We start from the raw sequence: 20,868 nt of genomic DNA, 5'->3' as shown, positions 1-20,868 counted from the left end.
AAAATGGTGCCGATAGTTATAAAAATAGAGGAATAACTAGCTAAATAGCTAGCAAAATAGTTAAATAACTAGTCGGATTGCCAGTATATATAGTGGCTAGTAGCCTACTATAAAAATAGCCGCAGATTATAGCGGCCGGTCTCAGTATAAAAGCACAGATGCCGTAGGCGTTGTGCAAGTCCGTATTATAGCGTTAGTATTCAAGGTGCTTATATGGTGCTGTAATATAAAGGTGCCGTAAGTGCTGTAGAAGCCGTAGGTGCCGTAATATAAAAAGGTGCCGTAAGTACCGTACTAAAGGTGCTATAAGTGGGAGAGTATAACAGGTGCCGTATAATGCAGTACAAGTCGTGCACTAGGGGAAAAGGTGTTATACAGTAGTATAGTGTGATAGATATCACACTATAAAGTCCGTAGGTGCCGTAGGTTACTCCAAAAATAACGTAAGGTTACGCTAAAGGTGCCGTGAGGTTATGCCGTAAGTTGCCGTTAGGTACGCCGTTGATTGCCGCAAGGTAATACCGTAGGTAATAGAGGGTAAGCCAAAGGTAATAATAGGTAAGCCAAAGTTAATAAAGGTAAGCCGAAGATACCAAAGGATAGCTATATTAGTAGTACTAATAAGCAAAAGAGACCAAGGGGTGAACACAAAAAGGTAGGGTAAAAACAAAGAAGTAAAAACCCGGGCTCATAACCTATTGCAATTCTAAAGGTCACTATAAAGCAAAGCCTTACTAGCTAGCTAGATGGCACAAGACTGTCTGCGACCTGTGACTTAATCTTAGTATAAATACTAGATTCGTCACTAAGTCCTAAGACTATACAAGTGCTATAAAGCGAGGCAAGTGTAAAGGCAAGGCAAATATAAGATAACCAGAATAACGCAGGGAAGGTAGGAGTTAAGAGGCATATAGTACATTAACAGGTTCGATTGTGCTGCCATTCTACTATCTAGAAAGAAGGGGAAAAGCTATCCTATATATACACGAAGGAGGGGTGGGCCCAGGCATCCAAGGTAGCCAGTAAGAAAGCTCCCCGTAATGCTCGCTATGATACGTCAGCAACCCCGCTATATCCGACCTTTCCAACCACCCTAACCACCGCACTAGTAATTAGTCACCGCACTAGTAACTAACCACCACACTAGTGGACTAGCCACCACGCTAGTAGGCCACCACGCTAATTTAGCAATGCCACACCACGCTAGTAGGCCGCCACCACGCTAGTAGGCAACCACGCTAATTTAGCAATGCCACACCACGCTAGTAGGCCGCCACCACACTAGTAGGCAACCACGCTAATTTAGCAATGCCACACCTTTTCAACAAGGCCTACCTTACTTGATATACAGTAAATAATCCACTGAAAATCCTTAAGGTAAAAGGCAAAAGCCTAAGGTTAGTAAGACTATCGTAAGTCTAAGAGGCGGTATAAGGGCCAGAAGGTCAGTAGGCCAGTAGGGCATTAGGCCAGCAGCCTAGTAGGCTACTATAGGATTTTAACAATATCGGTCTGCCGTAAATGACCGGTGTAGCGGGTGACTGTATGTAGAAGGCCGAAAGTGCTGGTATTAGCAAGGTTTGCCCATTTGGTAATCCCGTAGAAATGCGCCGCCTGTTGTGGGCCCTATGGCCCGCTGTGACCGGCCGCTGTGGCCGGCTGTGGGGCGCTGTGCCGGTGCCGTGACCGGCGCTGTGGCCCACTGTAATCGGCGTTGTGGGGCGCTGTGCCCCACCATAGCGCCTGGTATAGCCACCGCGATATCTCAACGTAGAGACATCGTACGGTAGCAAGACCAGTACCAAAATACAGCTAAAAAGGCGCTGATTTCAACAGATGTGGATACCTTCCAAACCCCTGTGGGTAAAGGAAATAACCTACCATCACTACCTAAAGCCCAGCAGCAACCCCTGCCGGTTCCATCCAGCATTAGCAGCTAAGTCAGCGCTATAGCTATTAAGGAATTAGCCAAAACAGCCAATGGATTCCAGGAATCCTAAAAGCTAAGGGGGGCATCTAACTTCGACTAATGGAAATAGGCCCTTATGATTTAACTTAGGGCACTTAACATCGCCAAATTTATCGAAGAACCTTCTATTGCTAGTAAGTTTAACGATTCAGAGCAAGCACTTTTACTATTACTTATTAAGAATAGTTGCATAGAAGGACCAGCTGCCGCTATCAACTAGTGCACTGACCTAGAGTCAGCCTTTACGTTACTCACCAAATAGTATTCTCACTTATCAGACGTACAGCGGACCCACCTATACCCTGCCTTCCATCAACTAAATTTTATAGGCTATAAGGGTACCTTGGAATCTTTTAATGCCTCCTTTAATAGCTACCTATCCAGGCTGCAAATTTTAGGCTCCTATATACAACCTTTCGACCAAATTAGCCAGTATTTACATGCTGTAGAAGGGGTCTTTTTTTAGTGGGCAGAACGGCACCGCATAATGATGAGAATCGCCTATACTTAGGGAAATACATTAAATATTAACCTGTAATTTTATATGGTTGATTTACTGGAAGAATAATGCATTAAAGGGTCATTAGTAGCAAGGGCTACCACCCACCTCGCAAAGGTCAAGGGTGCCGCTACTAACAATAGTAGCAAGCCAGCTAGTAACAATACTAGCAAGGGTGGTAAAAACACTACCACTAACGCCAGCAAAAAGAAACAGGGGTCTTCTACCCAATAAGGGTCTTCTTCAGCTATATAAGGTAAGCCGGAAAATAAGAAGAAGAAAGAAAAGAAAGATTCAACTAATAAAGCAGATATCCTATAAAAGACCGACGAAAAGGAAAAGACTGTTGATTCCTTCGTACTAGGGAATTATAATACTCTAAGTCTTATACCTAGTGAGACAGCCTATTCTTCCTTTTAGGACCGCGAATGTGTGCAATTTCTAGCTACTAGCTATAGTGTATAATCCGGTGGGAAAACGCCAACAGATTCTTTGCTCTACGATACTGGTTCTATGGTGTATATCATTAATGATAAAAAGCACTTCACCTACTTCTAATACTATACCGGAAATAGACCAGTCATTAGCACAGGTGGTGGCCTAATCAAGCCCAGTGGGTGGGGCACAGCGCGTTTTACCGTGCTATAGGCTACTAACCCACCTCAGTGGGGCACCTTAGAGCTTACCAACGCCCTCTTTATACTAGCTTTTGATATTAATATCTTTAGCGGCGTTAAATACTATCTGAATTGTGGTAGTATTTAGGGCCAAAGCCTAGTTAATAGTAATAATAAGTGTATTGGGCTTTTTGATTTTAAGAAGTATGGCTTCTTTTTACAACAAAAAGGGGTAGATTCGCCGTTTTTACACTATACTAGCCAACCGGCTTTATATAGTATCTCGGTCGAATTACCTGCCCTAGCTAACCTAGAAGAATACGAGGAATATCCCCTACTAGAGGATTTACCTACCCCACTAGCTAACCCACTAGCTGACTCGCAAGCTGACCGACCAGCTAGTCCTGGTTTTTCGGTGGTACCAACAGAGGCTGCTATTCCCAATACAGCCCAACCACTATAGAGGGCCCCGGTCGCCCTCAACCCAGCCCCAGCCATAATACCAGCTGCTGATACAGAATATCAAAAGCTGCTATTATTAGCCGGACTTTGGTATATCCGGCTTGGGCATATCGGAATCCAACTTTTAAAGAAAACCTATGCATTAACCACAGGGTTACCTGATCTCAGTAAGGTAAAGGATTCTGATTTCAACTGCATCGCCTATAAAAAGGCAAAGTCAGTTCGGCGTTTTACATCAGGGGCTATACCAGACCCTATGTATTGTTTGGATATTATAGAGGGCGATATCTTCTAAATTAACCCTCTACTATACAATAAACGCCCTATTTGCCTTATCTTAGTTGACCGGAAATTACGCTTCCATTAGGTGTATTTACTACCTAATAAAGAAGGACCTACGGTATTCCTAATATTACAGGGGTTCTTCTAAGGTCTTAGGAATCGCTACGGCAAATCAGCTATTGAATTCTACTATAATAGTGGCAAGGAAATCAATGACGTTATTATAGCCTAGCTAGCTCTTAAGGGCATAGATTTTTTAACCTCTTCCCCTTATATTCATAAGCAAAATAGGTTAGTAGAACGCTCTATATAGGTTATCGTTAACCGACTTAGAGCTACTATACTTTAGTCTCGGTTACCTTCTTACCTTTGGTCTATAGTAATTCTTAGTATTATTACCTTGGTAAATCTAATAGCAGTCTTAAACCGTTCTTTGTTACCTTTCGAGGAATTAAAGAAGGACTTTCCGGAAATTACGTATTACTACCTACCCGACCTTACTAGCTTTAGGGCTATTGGTGCGGCTGTAGAGGTGCTAATCCCTCTAGAAAAACGGGTTATTAGCTATAAGCTGGCCCCCCGGACCGAGTCAGGTAGGTTACTAGCTACGCTAGGTAATGGCACCTACCTCGTCTATATCCTATATCGCTGGGTCGTCACTAAGACCTCTTTTATTACTTTTACTTACTAAAATGAAGGTATAGGCCCTATTTTAAGTGGCCTAGAGGGCACTTTTGATTTCTAACCGCCTTCTAATTTAGAGGGGGTAAATATCGACCAAATTGCTCTGGAAGAGCCTACTTGGAAATCGCCTCGGCAAAATATGCCTATTTCTGGCGTAGCCGAAGGCATAGGCCTGCTATAGGCCACGGATCCAATACAGCCTACGGGCCTATAAATGGGCCTAATACAGCACACGGATCCACCACAACCAGCGGGCCTACCACAACCAATAGGCCTGCTACAACCAGTGGGTCTACCAATTGGCCCGCTATAGCACTCTGCAATATTTCCCAGCAATTCGCCGTCTTTCGATTCTAAATCGCTTTAGCCTAACTCAGCTTTTTAGCTTAGGTAAGACGGTCCTTTTTCACCGGCTAAGGAAAATGCACCTTTTTCCTATATAAAAAGGCTGCAAATGCTAGGAAATGCAGAAAGCTCTCGTCACTAGGAATCTCAACTATAGAGATTTTCCGAATCCATCACAAAAGTGGGCATGACCCACACAAGTGAAAATTCTGACCTGCCCTATACAATAAATTTTTAATGGTCCGAATCTTAAAGCCCCATATATACTGATTTTCTGCGACTTTCCGACACAATAGATTCTGCCTTTTCGCCCGGCTTCCTAGTAAATGCAGCATTTTGCTATAGTAAAACGCTGCCTATACTAGAATATCTGAAATTCGAGAGTCTAGATATCGCTTTAAATAAGAGACCGTAGGAGAAAATATTTCGAGTATTAGAAAAGGTGCCTATTTAGCCATACTAGGTTAGGGCTATTAGGGGTAGAATTCGAGGAAGAATGCAGCTATAGATACGAGACGTGTAAGGTATCCTAGGTTATAGATACTATAGGTTACTTTTAGACCTATAGGCTGACCAATAGCCTAACCTATAGACTGACCAATAGTCTGACCAATAGTCTGACCTATAGACTGACTAATGGGGTGCTTTCCCACCTACCTAGCCGAAAAACGACTAGATTTTCGGATACCTAGGCAGCCCCCTAGAGGCTTCTATACAGGATTTCCACCCTTCCTATGCTTTTTACGATATTTACTGTGCAGCAAAGATTAAGGCTGTAAAATGGGCCCTAGAAGGTGTGCCTAATAGCTGGAAGGAAGTCTTATACAGCCTATATAAGGATAGCTGGGTAAAAGCCTTATTTTCGGAATTCGAGCAATTAATCGATTTAAATATCTTCCAATTTATTCCTAAGACTAGTGTTCCTATTAGTAGGAAAATATTGCGTAACCGGCCTATTTTTCGCGTTAAGAAAGATGCGAATAATAACCCGGTTAAATATAAGGCACGATTAGTTATTAAAGGCTTTATGCAGGTATCTGGGCAAGACTTTATGGAGACCTATGCCTCTACTTCGATCCCACTAACATAGAGGATTATCCTTGCTCTTGCTGCTGCAAATAACTAGGAAATAGAGCAGATCGACTTTATTGGTGCCTTTCTAAATAGTGAACTACTGGAGACGATTTATATAGAGATTCCAGCTGGTTTTCTAGAATTTGCAGAAAGCCTACTCTTACCTAATCTAGCCTTATGGTCTGACCTATAGCGTTAATGACTTCTAGCCTTGCTTACTAAGGTTGGATATAACCCCTCTGCATTATAGGTCATACTGTTAAAGAAAGCCTTATATGGGCTAAAACAAGGCCCTCGCGAGTGGCAGTTACGGTTAAAAGACCTTCTAGTGCAAGAGGGTTTTAAGCCATTACTTTCTGATGCTGCCGTCTTCTATAATAAAGGAACGCATACCTTTATTATAACCTATATAGATGACTGCTTGATTGTCGGTCTAGATCTTAGCTATATTGACCAGCTTAAGACCAAGTTCCATAAGGTTTACGCTATAGAAGACTAAGGACCTGCCTCCTTCTTTCTTGGAGTATAGATTATTAGGGATAGAGAAAAGGGCCTGTTATAGCTGCACTAATTGCAATTTATTGCGGAAGTCCTTAAGAAATTCAACCTTAAGGATGCACGACCGCATCTAATCCTGCTATAGCCCGGTATACTTACTGAGGCTGACGATACGCCGCTAGATGCTAGTAATTAATACTTATTCTAGCAGCTGGTAGGGATATCGATGTGATTAATAATGATATTAAGACCTGACCTTGCCTTTCCAACGCAATACTTATTACGATATATATAACAGGCTTCCACTATATAGCTTAATGCTGCTAAGGGCGCCTTTCGCTACTTAGCTGGTACGGCAAATATAGCCATTTATTACCGAGCCGCTAAAGCTACCGTAGTATTAGCTGCATTTTCTGACAGTGATTTTGCTGGGTGCCGGCTGACTTCGAAGTCCACTAGTGGTTATCTTACTACTTTGAATGGTGGGCCTATTAGCTGGAGGTTAAAATGGTCTTCGACTGTGGTTTTATCAACGCTTGAAGCCGAGTCTGATGTAATGCTTAAGGCAATTTGCGAAGTAGAGTGGATATCTAATTTATTTAAAGAAATCCAGGTCGATATTTAACGCCTGATACTATTATATTGCGATAACTAAGGGTCTATTTCTAATGTAAATAACCTAAATCAGCATGCCCGCACTAAGTATACCTTGCTTAAATTCCGGTATATACGTGAGAAGGCCCACGGTGGCCTAGTAAAAATATCTTATTTACCTACGACAGATATGCCTGCGGATGGACTTACCAAACCACTTCCAAGCCCGAAATTCCCCATATTTCGGCAGCTATTAGGGCTGCAATCCCTATAGCATCATCATCTTTTTTTCTGATTTTTTATAGGGTTTCTTTCTTTTATTCTAACGCTAGGATTAGCCATGTTGCTAATCAGAGGGGGTGTTGAAATCAGCGCCTTTTTAGCTGTATTTTGGTACTGGTCTCGCTACCGTACGACGTCTTTACGTTGAGATATCGCGGTGGCTATACCAGGCGCTATGGTGGGGCATAGCGCCCCACAACGCCGATTACAGTGGGCCACAGCGCCGGTCACGGCACCGGCACAGCGCCCCACAGCCGGCCACAGCGGCCGGTCACAGCGGGCCACAGGGCCCACAATAGGCGGCGCATTTCTACGGGATTACCAAATGGGCAAACCAGCACTTTCGGCCTTCTACATACAGTCACCCGCTACACCGGTCATTTACGGCAGACCGATATAGGGCTTCCGGCCCGTACGGCAGGCTGTTATAGGGCATCCGGCACACCGCTATAAGCCACTGGGCTTGGTTGGGTAGGCATTGGGTAGGATATTGGGCACGGTTGGGCAGACCGACTTTTCGTCGGGTTTTTCGCTATTTTTGCGGTTTTTCATTATTTTCAACCACTTTTTTAAGATGGTAGAAATATGCCTAAAATTCCCTCTTTCTAGCTAGAATAATCACCAACAATTAGAATCAGATTTCCCTGATATCTTTGCTCTGGTCAACCCCGTGTGTGCGTTTTTAATCTTTAACCAGCTTGTTTTATTCTGCAACGCCTTGTACGCCACTGTCGGTACTTAGTATACTTTCCAACAGTGTTCTGAGTCACCATTTTGCAACAGTTATAAACCTTATAATTTGAAGCTTTTTTTTCCTTGGGCATCTGCAATATATCTTTGAAGATATAATCTATTGAATCCCGACCCGGGTGCCTAAAATGTATATGCCAGATAGTATAAGGCGTTTTCATCGAAGTTTTAGGCTAGCGATTATCTCTTTAAGCTAAATAGGCTTCGTCAATAATTAAGGCTTTATTTTAAGCCCTCGTGATGAATTCATCTATAGGTATATTATTTCTACTACTTTAGTAGAGGATATAGGGCCTTTCTTCCACCTAAGAAACTTAAAAGATCACTTCTTATTGACTATTTTTCTATAGGTAAATTTCGTCGACTTCGTTATTCTAAAATAATCTTTTATTTCTTATTTTTTTTATAATAAGAAGATTCGCTACGATCGTCGGATTATATAGAATATCGATAAAGGTAATAGCCCTTCTATCCTATAATACAATTCGAATAGAGCTAATACTAAAGACTTTCGAAATACTATTATAAGTATTATAAATGATATACTCGTTGATATTATAGTCGATATTAATAAACTATTTTATATTATTAAAAACGTGCATTAAAGCGCTACTATCGAGTATAATATGAGACTTTAAAAGGCCTAAATTATTTAGGTAAGTTCCTATAGAAAGAATAGATATTGTAAATACTTTATCTTCCTTTTCTTTCTCTATTGATCTATCTTCTTCCTTATTATTATTATCGTTGCTTTTGCCTTTGCCTTTACCCTTATATTTATCTTAAAAGGCCTTAAATATATTTTACACCTTTTTAGATTCCTTTTTTATCTTTTTATATATAGCTTCCTAGCTTTTCTTGCTAATCCTATCTTTTAAGTGGTTTAGAGCTATCAATAGAGTCAATATCTAATAATTCTTATAATAAGGCCCCTTTACTATATAGGGCTTGCCATAGTATTTACAGGTCTTTTTCTCTGCTAAAGATAAAGCTAAAGCATTACTAGAAGCGGCTTGCAATAAAGGTTTGGTATTATTAGTTATAAATGCTATATAACTATTGCTAACCTTCCCCTTCTCTTTTAGCTTTTATTTCTGCCGAATATATTTAACGGTTGTTAGAAAATCGAGATATTTATTCTATTTTTATATTTTCACTATTCGATTAAGGATTTTTTCTTTAAAGGTAGGATACTTTTAACGAAGAGCTTCCGCTAGCTATTTAATAGGCATATTCCTATTAATAAGGATCGAGTCTATTTATACTAATCGCTTATATAATATAGAGATTTCGTTAAACTATTCCTCTATATTATATCTTCCGAGGTTACATTGTATAGCCTGCTTAAATTTTTCTTCGAGGTATTCCCAGATAATAAGCTAAACCGGTCGCATATATTTTATTAGGCATTAAATTTTTCCTTAAATGTTCTGATCGCCTGCTACTAATATCTTATAGCTAGGGCTTAGCGTTAATTCAAACTACGCCGTATATGCTCGAAGATTCTAACTAAATATTATATAACGGTCGTTCTAAATATTATACTAAATATTGGCTTGTTTCATCTATTCTGCAGTAGTAATACCACTAGGGCGTTGTATCGGCTTGAAGTGGTGGTTTTCTTTAATATTCTCGACTTACTGCGGCCGGATTATTCTTATTCTTACCGTTAGTGCTACCGATAATGCCTTAGCTGCCGATACAGCTCTGGTATTTGCAGAAGGGGCACGATCTATAGCTTTTATTGATGAATCTACTATTACTGCAGATATTAGTGTTAATGCTGATGCCTGCATGGAATAGATAGGTTCATCTAATTCCTATGCCGGCAGAAGGGGCATATTTAGCATTTCTAAGCCCTTAGGATTAACGAATATCTAAATATTATTATCTAAAGCACGCTTTTGAATATAATCATACTAAATATCCCAGTCATATCGGGATATTAGCTTGACTGCTGGTTTGGAGCTATTATTAGTAATAGTACCTATTTTCGCTGATAACGATATTTAGGGCATAAATTGATCTAACGAAAATAGCGGTTAAAATATCGGTTGGTTACTTTTAAAGGAAATATCGCTATTTTCCTCCTGAATAGCCTCCTTTTTAATTGATGAGGCCACACGAGTATATTAGCAATAAGGCTTTTGACGGATTTAATGGGGAATCTAGAGCTTGCTCAAATAGGATCCGGAAAATAATGGCTTTTATAGCAAAATAAAGATAATAGTTGATCTTAAGGCTGGGCCATAAGGTAAGGGATAAAAATGAGGTTTTTGTTGTGATATTTACGCAATTGCTACTATGTCAGAATGCATAGGGAAAATGCGATAATGCTTGATTAAAGGAACCAAGTCTTCTCTAAGAGACTTGTGTTCCCAGCTATTTATAGTGGGATAGGGGGTACCCCTAAGGGCTTACTGATCTAGGGGGAACTCGGCACATCCGACCTCGGATATGACCGATATCTATATTACAGACAAGCCAATTTCCCTCCAACAGAACCACATGAACAAGGGCACTGAATGACGTCATTTTCCGTCGTGGACAATATCCGTATAATGGTCCTCACTGCGCATTCTTTTCACGATGACAGCAAGAAAGCTCAAATGCATCAGACGCCAGCCAAGATGGTTGTGGCATCACGACTAGGCAAAGGATGGATCCGAGGACCCGTTGGAGCAATCTTTTGAGAAAAAACAATACGCCCCCCCCCCCCAACAATCAGACAGACTCCTTCGATACATGACAATTCAGGCAAGCAAGTTCTGTGCCAGCAGCCGCGGTAGTTCCAGCTCCAAAACCACTACCATCCCCATAAGCCACTTCCCCTACTTGATGCGCAACACAGCCTTGCCAAAGTTCTCGCCCCGGAAAATGCCCACCAGCCCCTCGGCGGCATTGTCGATGCCCTCGATGAAATGAAGCTTGGCTTTGAAGCTGCCGTCCGCCAACCACTTCTGCAGCTTTTCCTGGTGCTCCTTGTGGTAGGCGGGGCCGAAGTCGGAATCCCCGACGACGAATCCCCGGATGGTGAGCTGCTTGGTGACGACCTGCATCAGGTTGCGAATAGGGTACGGTTCCTCCGTATTGTACTGGCTGATCTAGATAGTAACGAAGATGGAAAGTCAGTCAGAGCTCCCTTTACCCACCCCCCCAGCACACACGCAAAACGGCAAGGGGAAGAAGGGACCATACCATTCCGCAGGCAACCGCTCTCCCGTGGTCTTTGAAGCCGTCGAGCGCTGCTTCCAGGTGCTCGCCCCCGACGTTGTCGTAGTAAATGTCGATGCCGTCCGAAGCCAGCCGCTTGAGCGCGTCGGCCGGCCGCTCCCTCTTGTAGTTGAAGCCACCGTCGAACCCGAGCTCCCGCGTGATAAAGTCGAGCTTCTCGTCCGAGCCGACGGAGCCAACCACCCGGAGGCCTTCCTTCTTGGCCATCTGGCCGACCAGCTGGCCGACGGCGCCGGCGGCCGAGCTGACAAGGATGGTCTCGCCCTTCTTGGGCCGGCCGATCTCGTACAGGCTGGACCAGGCGGTCAGGCCGGGCATGCCCAGCGGGCCGAGGAAGAGGGCGAGGTCGAGGTTGTACGGGTTGTGGATCTTGGTGACGCGCTGGGATGCCGGGTCCGGGATGGCGGCGTACTCGGCGATGGGGCCGTAGGACTTGACCATGTCGCCGGGCCGGAAGTCCGGGTGGTCGCTCTTGAGGACCTTGGCGATGGTGTCGTTGGCGATGGGCTCGTCTGGGGTGTAGGCAGGCGTGTAGGACGGGATGCTGGGGTCTCGCATCTTGCCGCGGAGGTAGGGGTCCAAGGAGGCGTAGAAGACCGCGACTAGGAGCCCGCCGGGGGGGACGCTGTTGAGGTCAATCTCGCGCGTTTCGACGAGGACGTCCTGGCCGGGGACGGGGTATCCCTTGGGGATGCTTTTGTACACGAGCGTACTGTTGGCAGTCATGTTGGGTGATGATGAGGATGAGGATGAGGATAATGATGATGATGATGATGATGATGATGATGATGAGGATGATGCAGTGGACGACGCAGCGGATGGGATGAGGTGAAAGAGGAATGGAAAAGGGCGTCCAATCCAGCCATTTTATTCGCCGGAAAGCCTTTCATTCTCGCAAGACTTGTCATTTGTTCCGTTCGTTCGGCGGGCTTCGAAGTCGAGCTTTTGTCAGCCGTCGAGTCGGTAGATGGCGACAACGTAACTGGTGGGAAGGGATGATGCAAGCAAAACATGTCACCTTTCATCGTGACGTGTGATTGAGGCGACGCTAAAGCGGGGCAAGCCGGCTGTTGAATCGTTGGGCCAATCAGGGGCATCCGGCCGCTGCGGCCCGCTTTTTCCTGCAGCGCGATTGGGTGCATGCACCGCTCACCTCTTGCAGAGCGGCGAACACATAATTAAGCAAGAAACAGATTATTGAAGAGGAAAGGGGGGGTTCATATACATAAATACGGAGTATATAAATATTGAGTACACTAGGGTGCTGGGTGGCCTGACGGGGAACTTGCATCGGCGGCAATGAATCTCGAATGCGGGGGGAACGGGGCTGAATCTTTACACCTATTTTTCTATGGACCGCATATATATAGAGTCTTCTCCTTTCTTATCACTCACAACATTACGACTTTTGCTTCTGTGATAGCCTTAAAGTAACTCCAATACCTTATATTATCCCTTTGTCTTGAATTTAGTGTGAATATTGTGTATTTAAGGATGCTACTGCTGGTCACACTAGCGGGATCCCCCGCTATGCGCCTTACTAAATTTGGCTAAACGTGCTTAGTCTCAGATTAGCGAAAAGCAAGGTCACTTGATATGGAAAATCATGCATAAAGGTACTTAGTACTCCGTACCCCGGCTTGGCTCAACAAACTCGTCCACCGCCTCCACTTCTCCCACATCATGCCTCCCCTCATCGCGGGCATTTGAAGCAATGATAACATGGCAAACTATTGCTGCCGTTTCCAGCAATCGTGTTCCTCCTTTTTCTCTCGAACCGTCTTTTAGACCCTACTAACTTCCATTCCTCTTGCCCGCCACCCCGCGCCGTTTGCCCATGACCGTAACCAGCACCCCGGCCCAGTGGCGATGCTCGTACCCTGCTTCCTGAAATGGAATGTATAGTTTGCATCCCTGGACCCCCCCTGGCGGCCTTGAAACACCGTCGCTGACTGATGTCGATGTCACTCGCAGCCGTCGTGGTAGACGCCCAGCGTTTCGCCCTCAACGGCAAAGCCTTCTCGTACCGCTTCCACGCTGACGAGGCCTCGGGCGACCTCATCTCCGACCACTTTGGCGGCCCTGTGACGGAACTCTTTGCCGGGCCCGCCGGCTCCATCGGCGGCGGGTGGTCGAGCTGCGAGCACCTGCGGCGCGAGTTCCCCGACCTGGGCCGGGGCGATTTCCGCTCGCCGGCCGTGCGCATCACGCAGGCCGAGGGACACACCGTCAGCGCCTTCAAGTACGTCGCGCACGAGGTGTCGAGGGGCAAGCCAAGGCTGCCCGGGTTGCCGGCGACATTCGGCACGCAAGACGAGGTCACCACGCTCGTGGTGCAAATGTATGATTCCGTCTCTGCCCTGCAGGTTGACTTGCGGTACTCCGTCTTCGCCAAGCACGACGCTCTTGCGAGGAGCGCCACCGTCACCAACAAGAGCGACAAGCCGGTCGTGGTCGAGAAGCTGGCTAGCTTCAGCACCGACTTGCCGTACGACGACTACGACATGCTCCAGCTTCGGGGGGAGTGGGTGAGGGAGTGCACGAGGACTCGGCGCAAGGTTGACTACGGAACGCAGGGGTGAGTCTTGGATAATGCAAAACGCAAGCCGGGTGAGTTTCTTCTCTTTCTGACCAGACCTGTTTGCAGTTTCGGCAGCACAACCGGATACTCGTCTCATTACAACAACCCATTCCTAGCATTGGTTCAGCCCGCAACGACCGAATCTCAGGGCAATGTCTGGGCGTTTTCCCTCATCTACTCCGGCTCCTTCGGAGCTGAAGTCGAGATGGGTCCTCGAGGCCTGACCCGCGTTCTGATGGGCATGAACCACCACCAGCTGGCCTGGCCCCTCCAGCCGGGAGAATCCCTCACGTCGCCCGAATGCGTCAGCATCTTCTCTGCAGACGGCATCGGAGACATGTCCCGGAAGCTGCATCGGCTGTACAGGGAGAATCTCATCAGGAGCCCCTTTGTAGACAAACCCCGCCCCGTGCTCCTCAACAGCTGGGAGGGCCTCTACTTTGAGTATGACGAGCACACCATTTACACACTGGCGCAGGATGCCGCCAAGCTCGGCGTCAAGCTTCTCGTCCTCGACGACGGCTGGTTCGGCGTCAAGTACCCGCGCGTGGACGACGGCGCTGGCTTGGGCGACTGGGAACCGAACCCCTCGCGGTTCCCGCACGGCTTAAAGTCCATAGCAGACAAGGTGAGGAGGCTCCCGGTGGCAAACTCGTCGTCGGGGCCGGACGGCCAGCCCAGCACCATGCAGTTTGGCATCTGGGTCGAGCCCGAGATGGTCAACCCGCAGTCGGAGCTCTACGAGCGACACCCGGACTGGGTGCTCTGCGCGGGCGACTACCCCCGCACAGAAAGCCGCCAGCAGCTCGTGCTGAACCTGGCCTTGGGGCAAGTACAAGACTTCGTCATCGACTCCGTCTCCAGGATTCTCGCCTCGGCACCCATCACGTACGTCAAGTGGGACAACAACAGAGGCATGCACGAGACCCCGTCGCCGCGGAGCTACCACGCCTACATGCTGGGCCTCTACCGCGTGCTGGACACCCTGACCGCGCGCTTCCCCCACGTCCTCTGGGAGGGGTGCGCCTCGGGCGGCGGCCGCTTCGACCCCGGCATGCTGCACTACTTCCCGCAGAGCTGGACGTCGGACAACACCGACGCCCACGACCGGCTGGCCATCCAGTTCGGCGCCTCGCTCGCGCACCCCGCGTCGTCCATGGGCGCCCACGTCGGCGCCGTGCCCTACGGCCTGACCGGCCGCTCCACGAGCGTCTCCTTCCGGGCGCACGTCGCCATGATGGGCGGGTCGTTTGGGCTCGAGCTCGACCCGGCCCGCCTCCCGGACCGCGAGAGGCGCGAGCTCCCCGCGCTGATTGCGCTGGCGGAAAAGGTCAACCCGGTCGTGGTCCGCGGCGACATGTGGCGCCTCAGGCTGCCGGGCGAGTCCAACTTCCCCGCGGCGCTGTTCGTGTCCGAGGACGGGGGGGAGGCCGTGCTGTTCCTGTTCCAGGTCCGCAGCGCCCCCGTGCACAACTGCCCGATCCTGCGTCTGCAGGGGCTGGACCCGGCGGCGCGGTACAGGGTCGACGGCGGACGGGTCTACTCGGGGGCGACGCTGATGAACGGCGGCATCGCCCACGAGTTCCAGGGGGACTATGCCAGCAGGGTCATGCTGCTGGAGAGGCTGTAGCGGCGGTTGCTTCGCCGGTTGTTTCGCCGGTGTTTCGCCGGTTGTTTCGCTGCGGGTGAGATGCTGTTGCCCTGTGTAATGCAGCAGCACAACGATGCTGGAAAACGAAGATGATGATGGCCATCTAGGCTATCTAAGAGGGGAGAAATGCCCATCTACATACACATCAGGTGCTGTCACGAGGCTGCTACATGACCTATATACTGTATAGGGCCGGCTAGCAAACAGCGCGGCCAGTAAACCGGTGCACAGCAACCACACAAACGCTGCTTCTCAAAAAGCATCAAACGGAGCCTACGAACAAGGGCCCCCCCAGCACGGCCCATGTGGCTTTTGCTCGCACCTCCGCTTCGCCCCTCGGCTCGCTGGCGGGCGTCTCGGCGGGCTCGCATTGCGCAGTCCGGTAGCTCTGGGTGGCGTTGAACACGGGAAAGAAGTGCTATGGTGTCGGCATGGCTGACGGGCTAGGGAATGAAGGGGCCTTGCCGTGTGCGCATGGCGCAAACTGTCGCCGGAAATCCCGCCGAGGTGATTGACAGGGCCGGGGACGGGGGTCGAGCAGTTCCAGCAGAGCATGGAAACGAGCACAGAGACCTGGACCGCTGCCATCACATCTGCGCCAGGCAGTTTTTCTTTACATAAACTTCACGGTGCGTGAGGACGGACTTGCTTGCAGCTTTCAATCTTGATGCATAAACACCGTGTGTAGACAGGGACGGGACGCCGACAGCATGTTCCGTTACAATAGCCAAGTCTTGCCCGCCACTCCCAGTCTACCGCCGTGTGCTCTTTGACCCCCATCTTCCCACCCAACGTTCTACATCACAAACAAGAGGTTGGTATCTGCGCCCCGGGGAGAACTGTTAGCAACATCGAGTCGCACGAGCGGCGGGTGGAAAGCGTACCCAACGGGTGGCTGCAGGACAGCTGGGGCTTCTGGGTGTACTTGGAAGCAAGAACATCCCGAATGCTGTTCAGAAGCTCCACGTAGCTCTGCTGGGGGTTCTTTCGGAGGGCGGTGATGAAAGCCCAGGACATGGCGCCGGTGGCCTGGTTGGCAATGGTGGCGTCGGCACTGTCCATGCACGCATTAGCGGGCCCCCGTTCCGTTGTTTTGCGCAAAGCCCCTCGACGAGACGGCTTCATTGCTTCGTCTGCTCCGGGGTTGGAACCCCCCGGGCTGATGATGACTTACGACGTCTGACTGTCCTTGCTTCCGGACCACATGACGACGTCTGCGGGGGACGTCCGCGTGTCCTTGGTCTTGTTGTAGGCGTCGTCGCCTTTGTAGGCCGACTTGGCGAAGCCGAGGATGGAGCTGGCGACCCCGCCCATGTCGCCTCTGGCGTAGGATCCCAGGGCGCTGAGAAGGCCTTGGCCGGCTTCCTTGGCCAGGTTGGGCTCCTTCAGCACCCCCTTGGTGGAGTAGACGTACGGCAGGTCCATGGCGGTTGCCGAGTGGCAGGAATCAAAAATCGCAGTCAAGCGGACGCCGGGCCGGAGCGGCTTCACCAACCGCATGTGGATCTCGTCGTCGACAATATGGCCCATCTTGTCGTGGTCGACGGGGTAGATGACTTCGTCGTAGCCGTCGTCCTCGTCGCCATCCAGATCCTCTGTCTGGCCGCCATGACCTAGAACGGCAGCCAGCCATTTTTAAGCTATTGCACAGTATGTGTGTTTTTGAGAAGAGGAAGAAGAAAAAATCCAGACGACGCAGAAAGCTCCTTACCAGAGTAGTGGAAAAACAAGGCGTCGTTGGGCTGGGCACCCTTGACAAGCCAGTCCATCGCACGAAGCATGTTTTCCTTGGTTGGTCGCATGACGGGATTTTGCTGGTCGTCGGTCAACATGACCATGTCCTCGCGCTTGTAGCCATAGCGCTCAATCAAGAAGTTGGACACGTTGTGGACATCGTTGATGCAGCCTCGCAGCTCTCCCTTTTGCCCAAAGTAGTTGATGCCGATGAGCAACGCCTTCCGCTTGCCCGTGCAGTTGGAGTACTGGAACGTGTAGCCCTGAGGAGCGCCGTGGCCAAACTGCTGGGGGGCCGTCGGGGGCGGAGGACCAGCCTGGGCGCGGTAAGCGTAGTCGCCTCCCTGTATGGGATAGCCATAGGCGTCGTAGCCCGGAGGCGGGGGGTCGCTCGGGGGAGGCCGCGCGTACTGCGGCTGCGGACTGTGGCTGTAACCCTGGGGAGGCCCGGACGGCGGCCGAGGCCCCGGGGGAGGACCGTAGCCCCCTTGAGGGCCGTAATTACCCTGAGGAGGGCCGTAGTTGCCCTGGGGCGGACCGTAGTTGCCCTGAGGAGGGCCGTAGTTGCCCTGCGGCGGGCCGTACGATCCCGGAGGAGGACCCTGAGGAGGACCGCCGTAGTTTCCGTAGCCATATCCGTACCCGGGTCCCTGGCCGGAGTGGAACCCACCACCTCCCCCCTGATGCTGCTGGGCACCGTAGTAGCCCTGGCCCGGATATCCCGACATGGCGATGGCGCGTAGGTCTGACGGGTCGCGGCGTGGGAGAGGAGCAAGCAACGCAGCGGCTGATGCTGCCGGACCTGGGGCGAGCCAAGAACTAAGGATGTTCCAAACGATGTCTGAAGCGGGGCTTGAGCTCAAGAAGAACGAGCCTGCAGCCGGAGTATCTTAGGTGCAAGGGGTGGCCGGGGCCGGGCAGGTTAGACTTGGCCTCGGGATTCTCTTGCTGGTCCCCAGGAGTCGTGAAAGCCGTCTTGGGGAGCAGGTTCAGGTTTCTCCGCGAAACAGGCCAAAGAGCCGCAGGACGAGGGGAAAACAATCTCGGCGTCCCGGACGCAAGGAGAGGGTGGGAGGGAGCAGCGACGACAATGGATCCCGCGATGTCAGTCGGAGCGTTGAGCGAGGATTCCTGTGCCTGACGGAGCCGAAAACAACCAGACCGGACCACATGCAGACTCAGACTCCATGGGCCACGGATGACTGAGGAAGGCACCTCCCCCCACTTGTGTCACCTTGTGCGATTGCTCAGCCTCGGAGCTCAAGAGGGGCAGGCATGTCATGGGACATGGGGTGGGGGCAGGTGGTTCCCACACCGGAGGTGCCTTCCAGTACGGAGCACAGCGGCGCATGTCAAGCTTCGCTCCAGCGGCGCTAGCCTCCACCTAGCTCCTAGGCAGCAGACCCTGGGCAGGCTGAGACTTGTCACTCTAGGTACCTAAGGTACCGAGGTCCCCCTACCTTGTAGCGGGGGTACAGAGCAGTCAGAGTCCTGCACTGGGGTGCTGAGCCTGGTCGCCCAAGCCCCAACGCCACTCGCCCAGGTACTTGCTCAGAGCCTCAGCATACGAAGCAATGTTTTCGGGGTGAAATCAATCCTTAAACTCATCACGGCATGTCTAGGGACACGTCACGCTTTGCTTAATGTACCGTGCGGATAGCTCCTCCCATGTGACAACTTGGCTCCGCTCCACGGAATGACTTTACCTTCAGGCCGGTTCTGGACTTGGCCGGCCAGTTGCCTCTGGCAGCGTAGACACCTCTTGACGAGAAATTCAAGGGCACAAAGTCGAAGCAATACTCCACTGGAACATGCTGGCGGCAAAAGGGCAACTTTCTCGAACAGGTTTTCAACAATCACATTCTTCTTCTTCTTGTCTCTCCTCTTTTTTTTTTTTTTTTTTTTTTTTTTGGGACGAAATCCCGACGCTTCATCTGGCGTGAATCCTGTCAAAAGCTGATCCTACATTTATTGTGGGTCCGTTGCCTGTCCTCCTAAGCCTGAGGCCTCCGCCGCGAGCACGATACATATGCCAAAGTTCAAGCCATGAGGAAATCTCCGGGGCTGCCAGCTCCCATGCAAACTGCCATGGCCAAAAGGTCCACTTGCCGCTAGATAGGCTTGCGGCTTTCCCCTCCTGTTGGAGTCCTAGACCACCAGAACAAAAACATCTTGGGAGGACACTCGAGGGGGCCGGGCTTCTTTTAACAGCCGCATCCCCATTCTCATCAACCTGCCTTCGAGTCTCGTCACCCTGCCTATACGGATTCAAATCTCATCGCCTTGCCCTACCCGCGCCGGCACACATCCAGCCACCATGTCGGTCCGAGGCCTAACAAAAATGTTTGGAGACATAAAGTTTGGTGGCTCGCCGCCGCCGCCAGGTTCGTGCCCCTCCTCCACCGGTTGCTGGCTTTTCTTCCTCGGGCACATGGGCAAAAAGAGGGACCAACTGATGCACCCCCTTTTCTAGGTAACCGGGATTACGGCGCAAGCAGCTACGGGCAGCCTGGCGCGGGCCGAGACGGCGCATATCCCGGCGCTTCATACAACGCCGCACACGCGCAACCGACGTACCAGCCCCCGTCCGACAAACCGCCCCTGCCCCAGGGCTGGACCCCTTGCTTCGACCAGCAACACCAGCGCTGGTTCTACTGCGAGGAGGCAACGCGCAAGGTTCAATGGATCGCCCCCGGCTACTCGGCGGCACCCCACGTCCAGGGCCCTCCGGGGGGCGCATACGGCCCTTGGAGCGGGCCTCCGCCCGGCGGCGCATATGCTGCCAAGGGGGGTGACAAGAAGGGAAGCATGATTGGCGGCGCGCTCTTGGGCGCCGCCGGCGGTGCAGTTGCGGGGGATCTTGCCCATCATGGCTTTGCGGATCACCACGTCCGCCAGGACGCGGGGGAACACGAGCATCGTGTGTATGCCGATGGGCCCGGCTCCAGCTCCAGCTCCAGTGACGACGGAGGTGAGGGCGAGCAACCCGAAGAGGAACGCGAGGAGCTTTACGAGGCTGAAATGGGATATGCAGAGGCGGAACTTGCTGAGGAATATGAAGAGGACTACGCCGATGATTATGAAGAAGACTTTGCTGAAGAATATGACGACCACGACTACGATGATGATTAGGCAGCGGGTTAGCCGCCTGAAGCCCTACATACCCATCACAGTCGCCCTTTAACCTTCATCATGGACAGCTTCTGCCGCCCGAGGTGGAGAAGCTCGACATGCACTGTAACACATGGTACTTGAAAAGGAAAACAACCCATGCTGCGCAAAGCAGCCTCGTTGATCGAATCCCTCCAGCCGTGTGATTTGGGACAAGGCGTGCTTTCGCCACGTGGATTTGGAACTGTCAGGAAGCAGGGAGAGAAAGCGGTATATTGTAAAGGGTTGACCTGACCTGTCTCAACAGTACTCAGGTCACCAGCTATTTATAGTGGGCACGGGGGTAACCCTAAGGGGCTACTATTCCCTCGGTTACATGTGCCACATTCGTATCCGGACATTCCCGACACATGTGATGATCCACCGGTATCCCCGCCGACAGGAACAAACGAGCAGTGCAAGTGCCAATAATGGAGGATTGAGCGCCCCTCTGGCCAATGG

The 20,868-nt window shown here is 50.0% G+C and overlaps 5 protein-coding genes across 5 annotated transcripts; 2 read left to right on the top strand and 3 right to left on the bottom strand.

Annotated features, from left to right (window-relative positions):
• Nucleotides 1–10,887: 10,887 nt before the first annotated feature.
• UV8b_01854 (uncharacterized protein) lies at nucleotides 10,888–12,016 on the bottom strand (the record flags this gene model as incomplete). The annotated part of the gene is made up of 2 exons (XM_043139352.1): nucleotides 10,888–11,160; nucleotides 11,255–12,016. 2 exons carry the CDS (start codon nucleotides 12,014–12,016, stop codon nucleotides 10,888–10,890), a joined length of 1,035 nt encoding a protein of 344 aa, XP_042995286.1.
• Nucleotides 12,017–13,182: 1,166 nt separating this feature from the next.
• Nucleotides 13,183–15,501, top strand: UV8b_01853 (uncharacterized protein; the record flags this gene model as incomplete). The annotated part of the gene is made up of 3 exons (XM_043139351.1): nucleotides 13,183–13,189; nucleotides 13,265–13,868; nucleotides 13,938–15,501. 3 exons carry the CDS (start codon nucleotides 13,183–13,185, stop codon nucleotides 15,499–15,501), a joined length of 2,175 nt encoding a protein of 724 aa, XP_042995285.1.
• An 817-nt stretch (nucleotides 15,502–16,318) lies between these two features.
• Nucleotides 16,319–17,984, bottom strand: UV8b_01852 (uncharacterized protein; the record flags this gene model as incomplete). The annotated part of the gene is made up of 4 exons (XM_043139350.1): nucleotides 16,319–16,344; nucleotides 16,407–16,576; nucleotides 16,697–17,135; nucleotides 17,234–17,984. The coding sequence occupies 4 exons, from the start codon at nucleotides 17,982–17,984 to the stop codon at nucleotides 16,319–16,321; spliced, it is 1,386 nt and encodes a 461-aa protein (XP_042995284.1).
• Nucleotides 17,985–18,361: 377 nt separating this feature from the next.
• On the bottom strand, nucleotides 18,362–18,607 carry UV8b_01851 (uncharacterized protein; the record flags this gene model as incomplete). The annotated part of the gene is made up of 1 exon (XM_043139349.1): nucleotides 18,362–18,607. One exon carries the CDS (start codon nucleotides 18,605–18,607, stop codon nucleotides 18,362–18,364), a length of 246 nt encoding a protein of 81 aa, XP_042995283.1.
• Nucleotides 18,608–19,573: 966 nt separating this feature from the next.
• On the top strand, nucleotides 19,574–20,388 carry UV8b_01850 (uncharacterized protein; the record flags this gene model as incomplete). Its single annotated transcript, XM_043139348.1, has 2 exons — nucleotides 19,574–19,640; nucleotides 19,730–20,388. The coding sequence occupies 2 exons, from the start codon at nucleotides 19,574–19,576 to the stop codon at nucleotides 20,386–20,388; spliced, it is 726 nt and encodes a 241-aa protein (XP_042995282.1).
• Between the last annotated feature and the right edge of the window lie 480 nt (nucleotides 20,389–20,868).

The sequence above is a fragment of the Ustilaginoidea virens genome, chromosome 2 (assembly GCF_000687475.1).
Source record: "Ustilaginoidea virens chromosome 2, complete sequence".
Lineage (NCBI taxonomy): Eukaryota > Fungi > Ascomycota > Sordariomycetes > Hypocreales > Clavicipitaceae > Ustilaginoidea > Ustilaginoidea virens.
The sequence above is the reverse complement of the archived record's forward strand: the minus strand, read 5'-3'. Positions and strand labels throughout refer to the sequence as shown.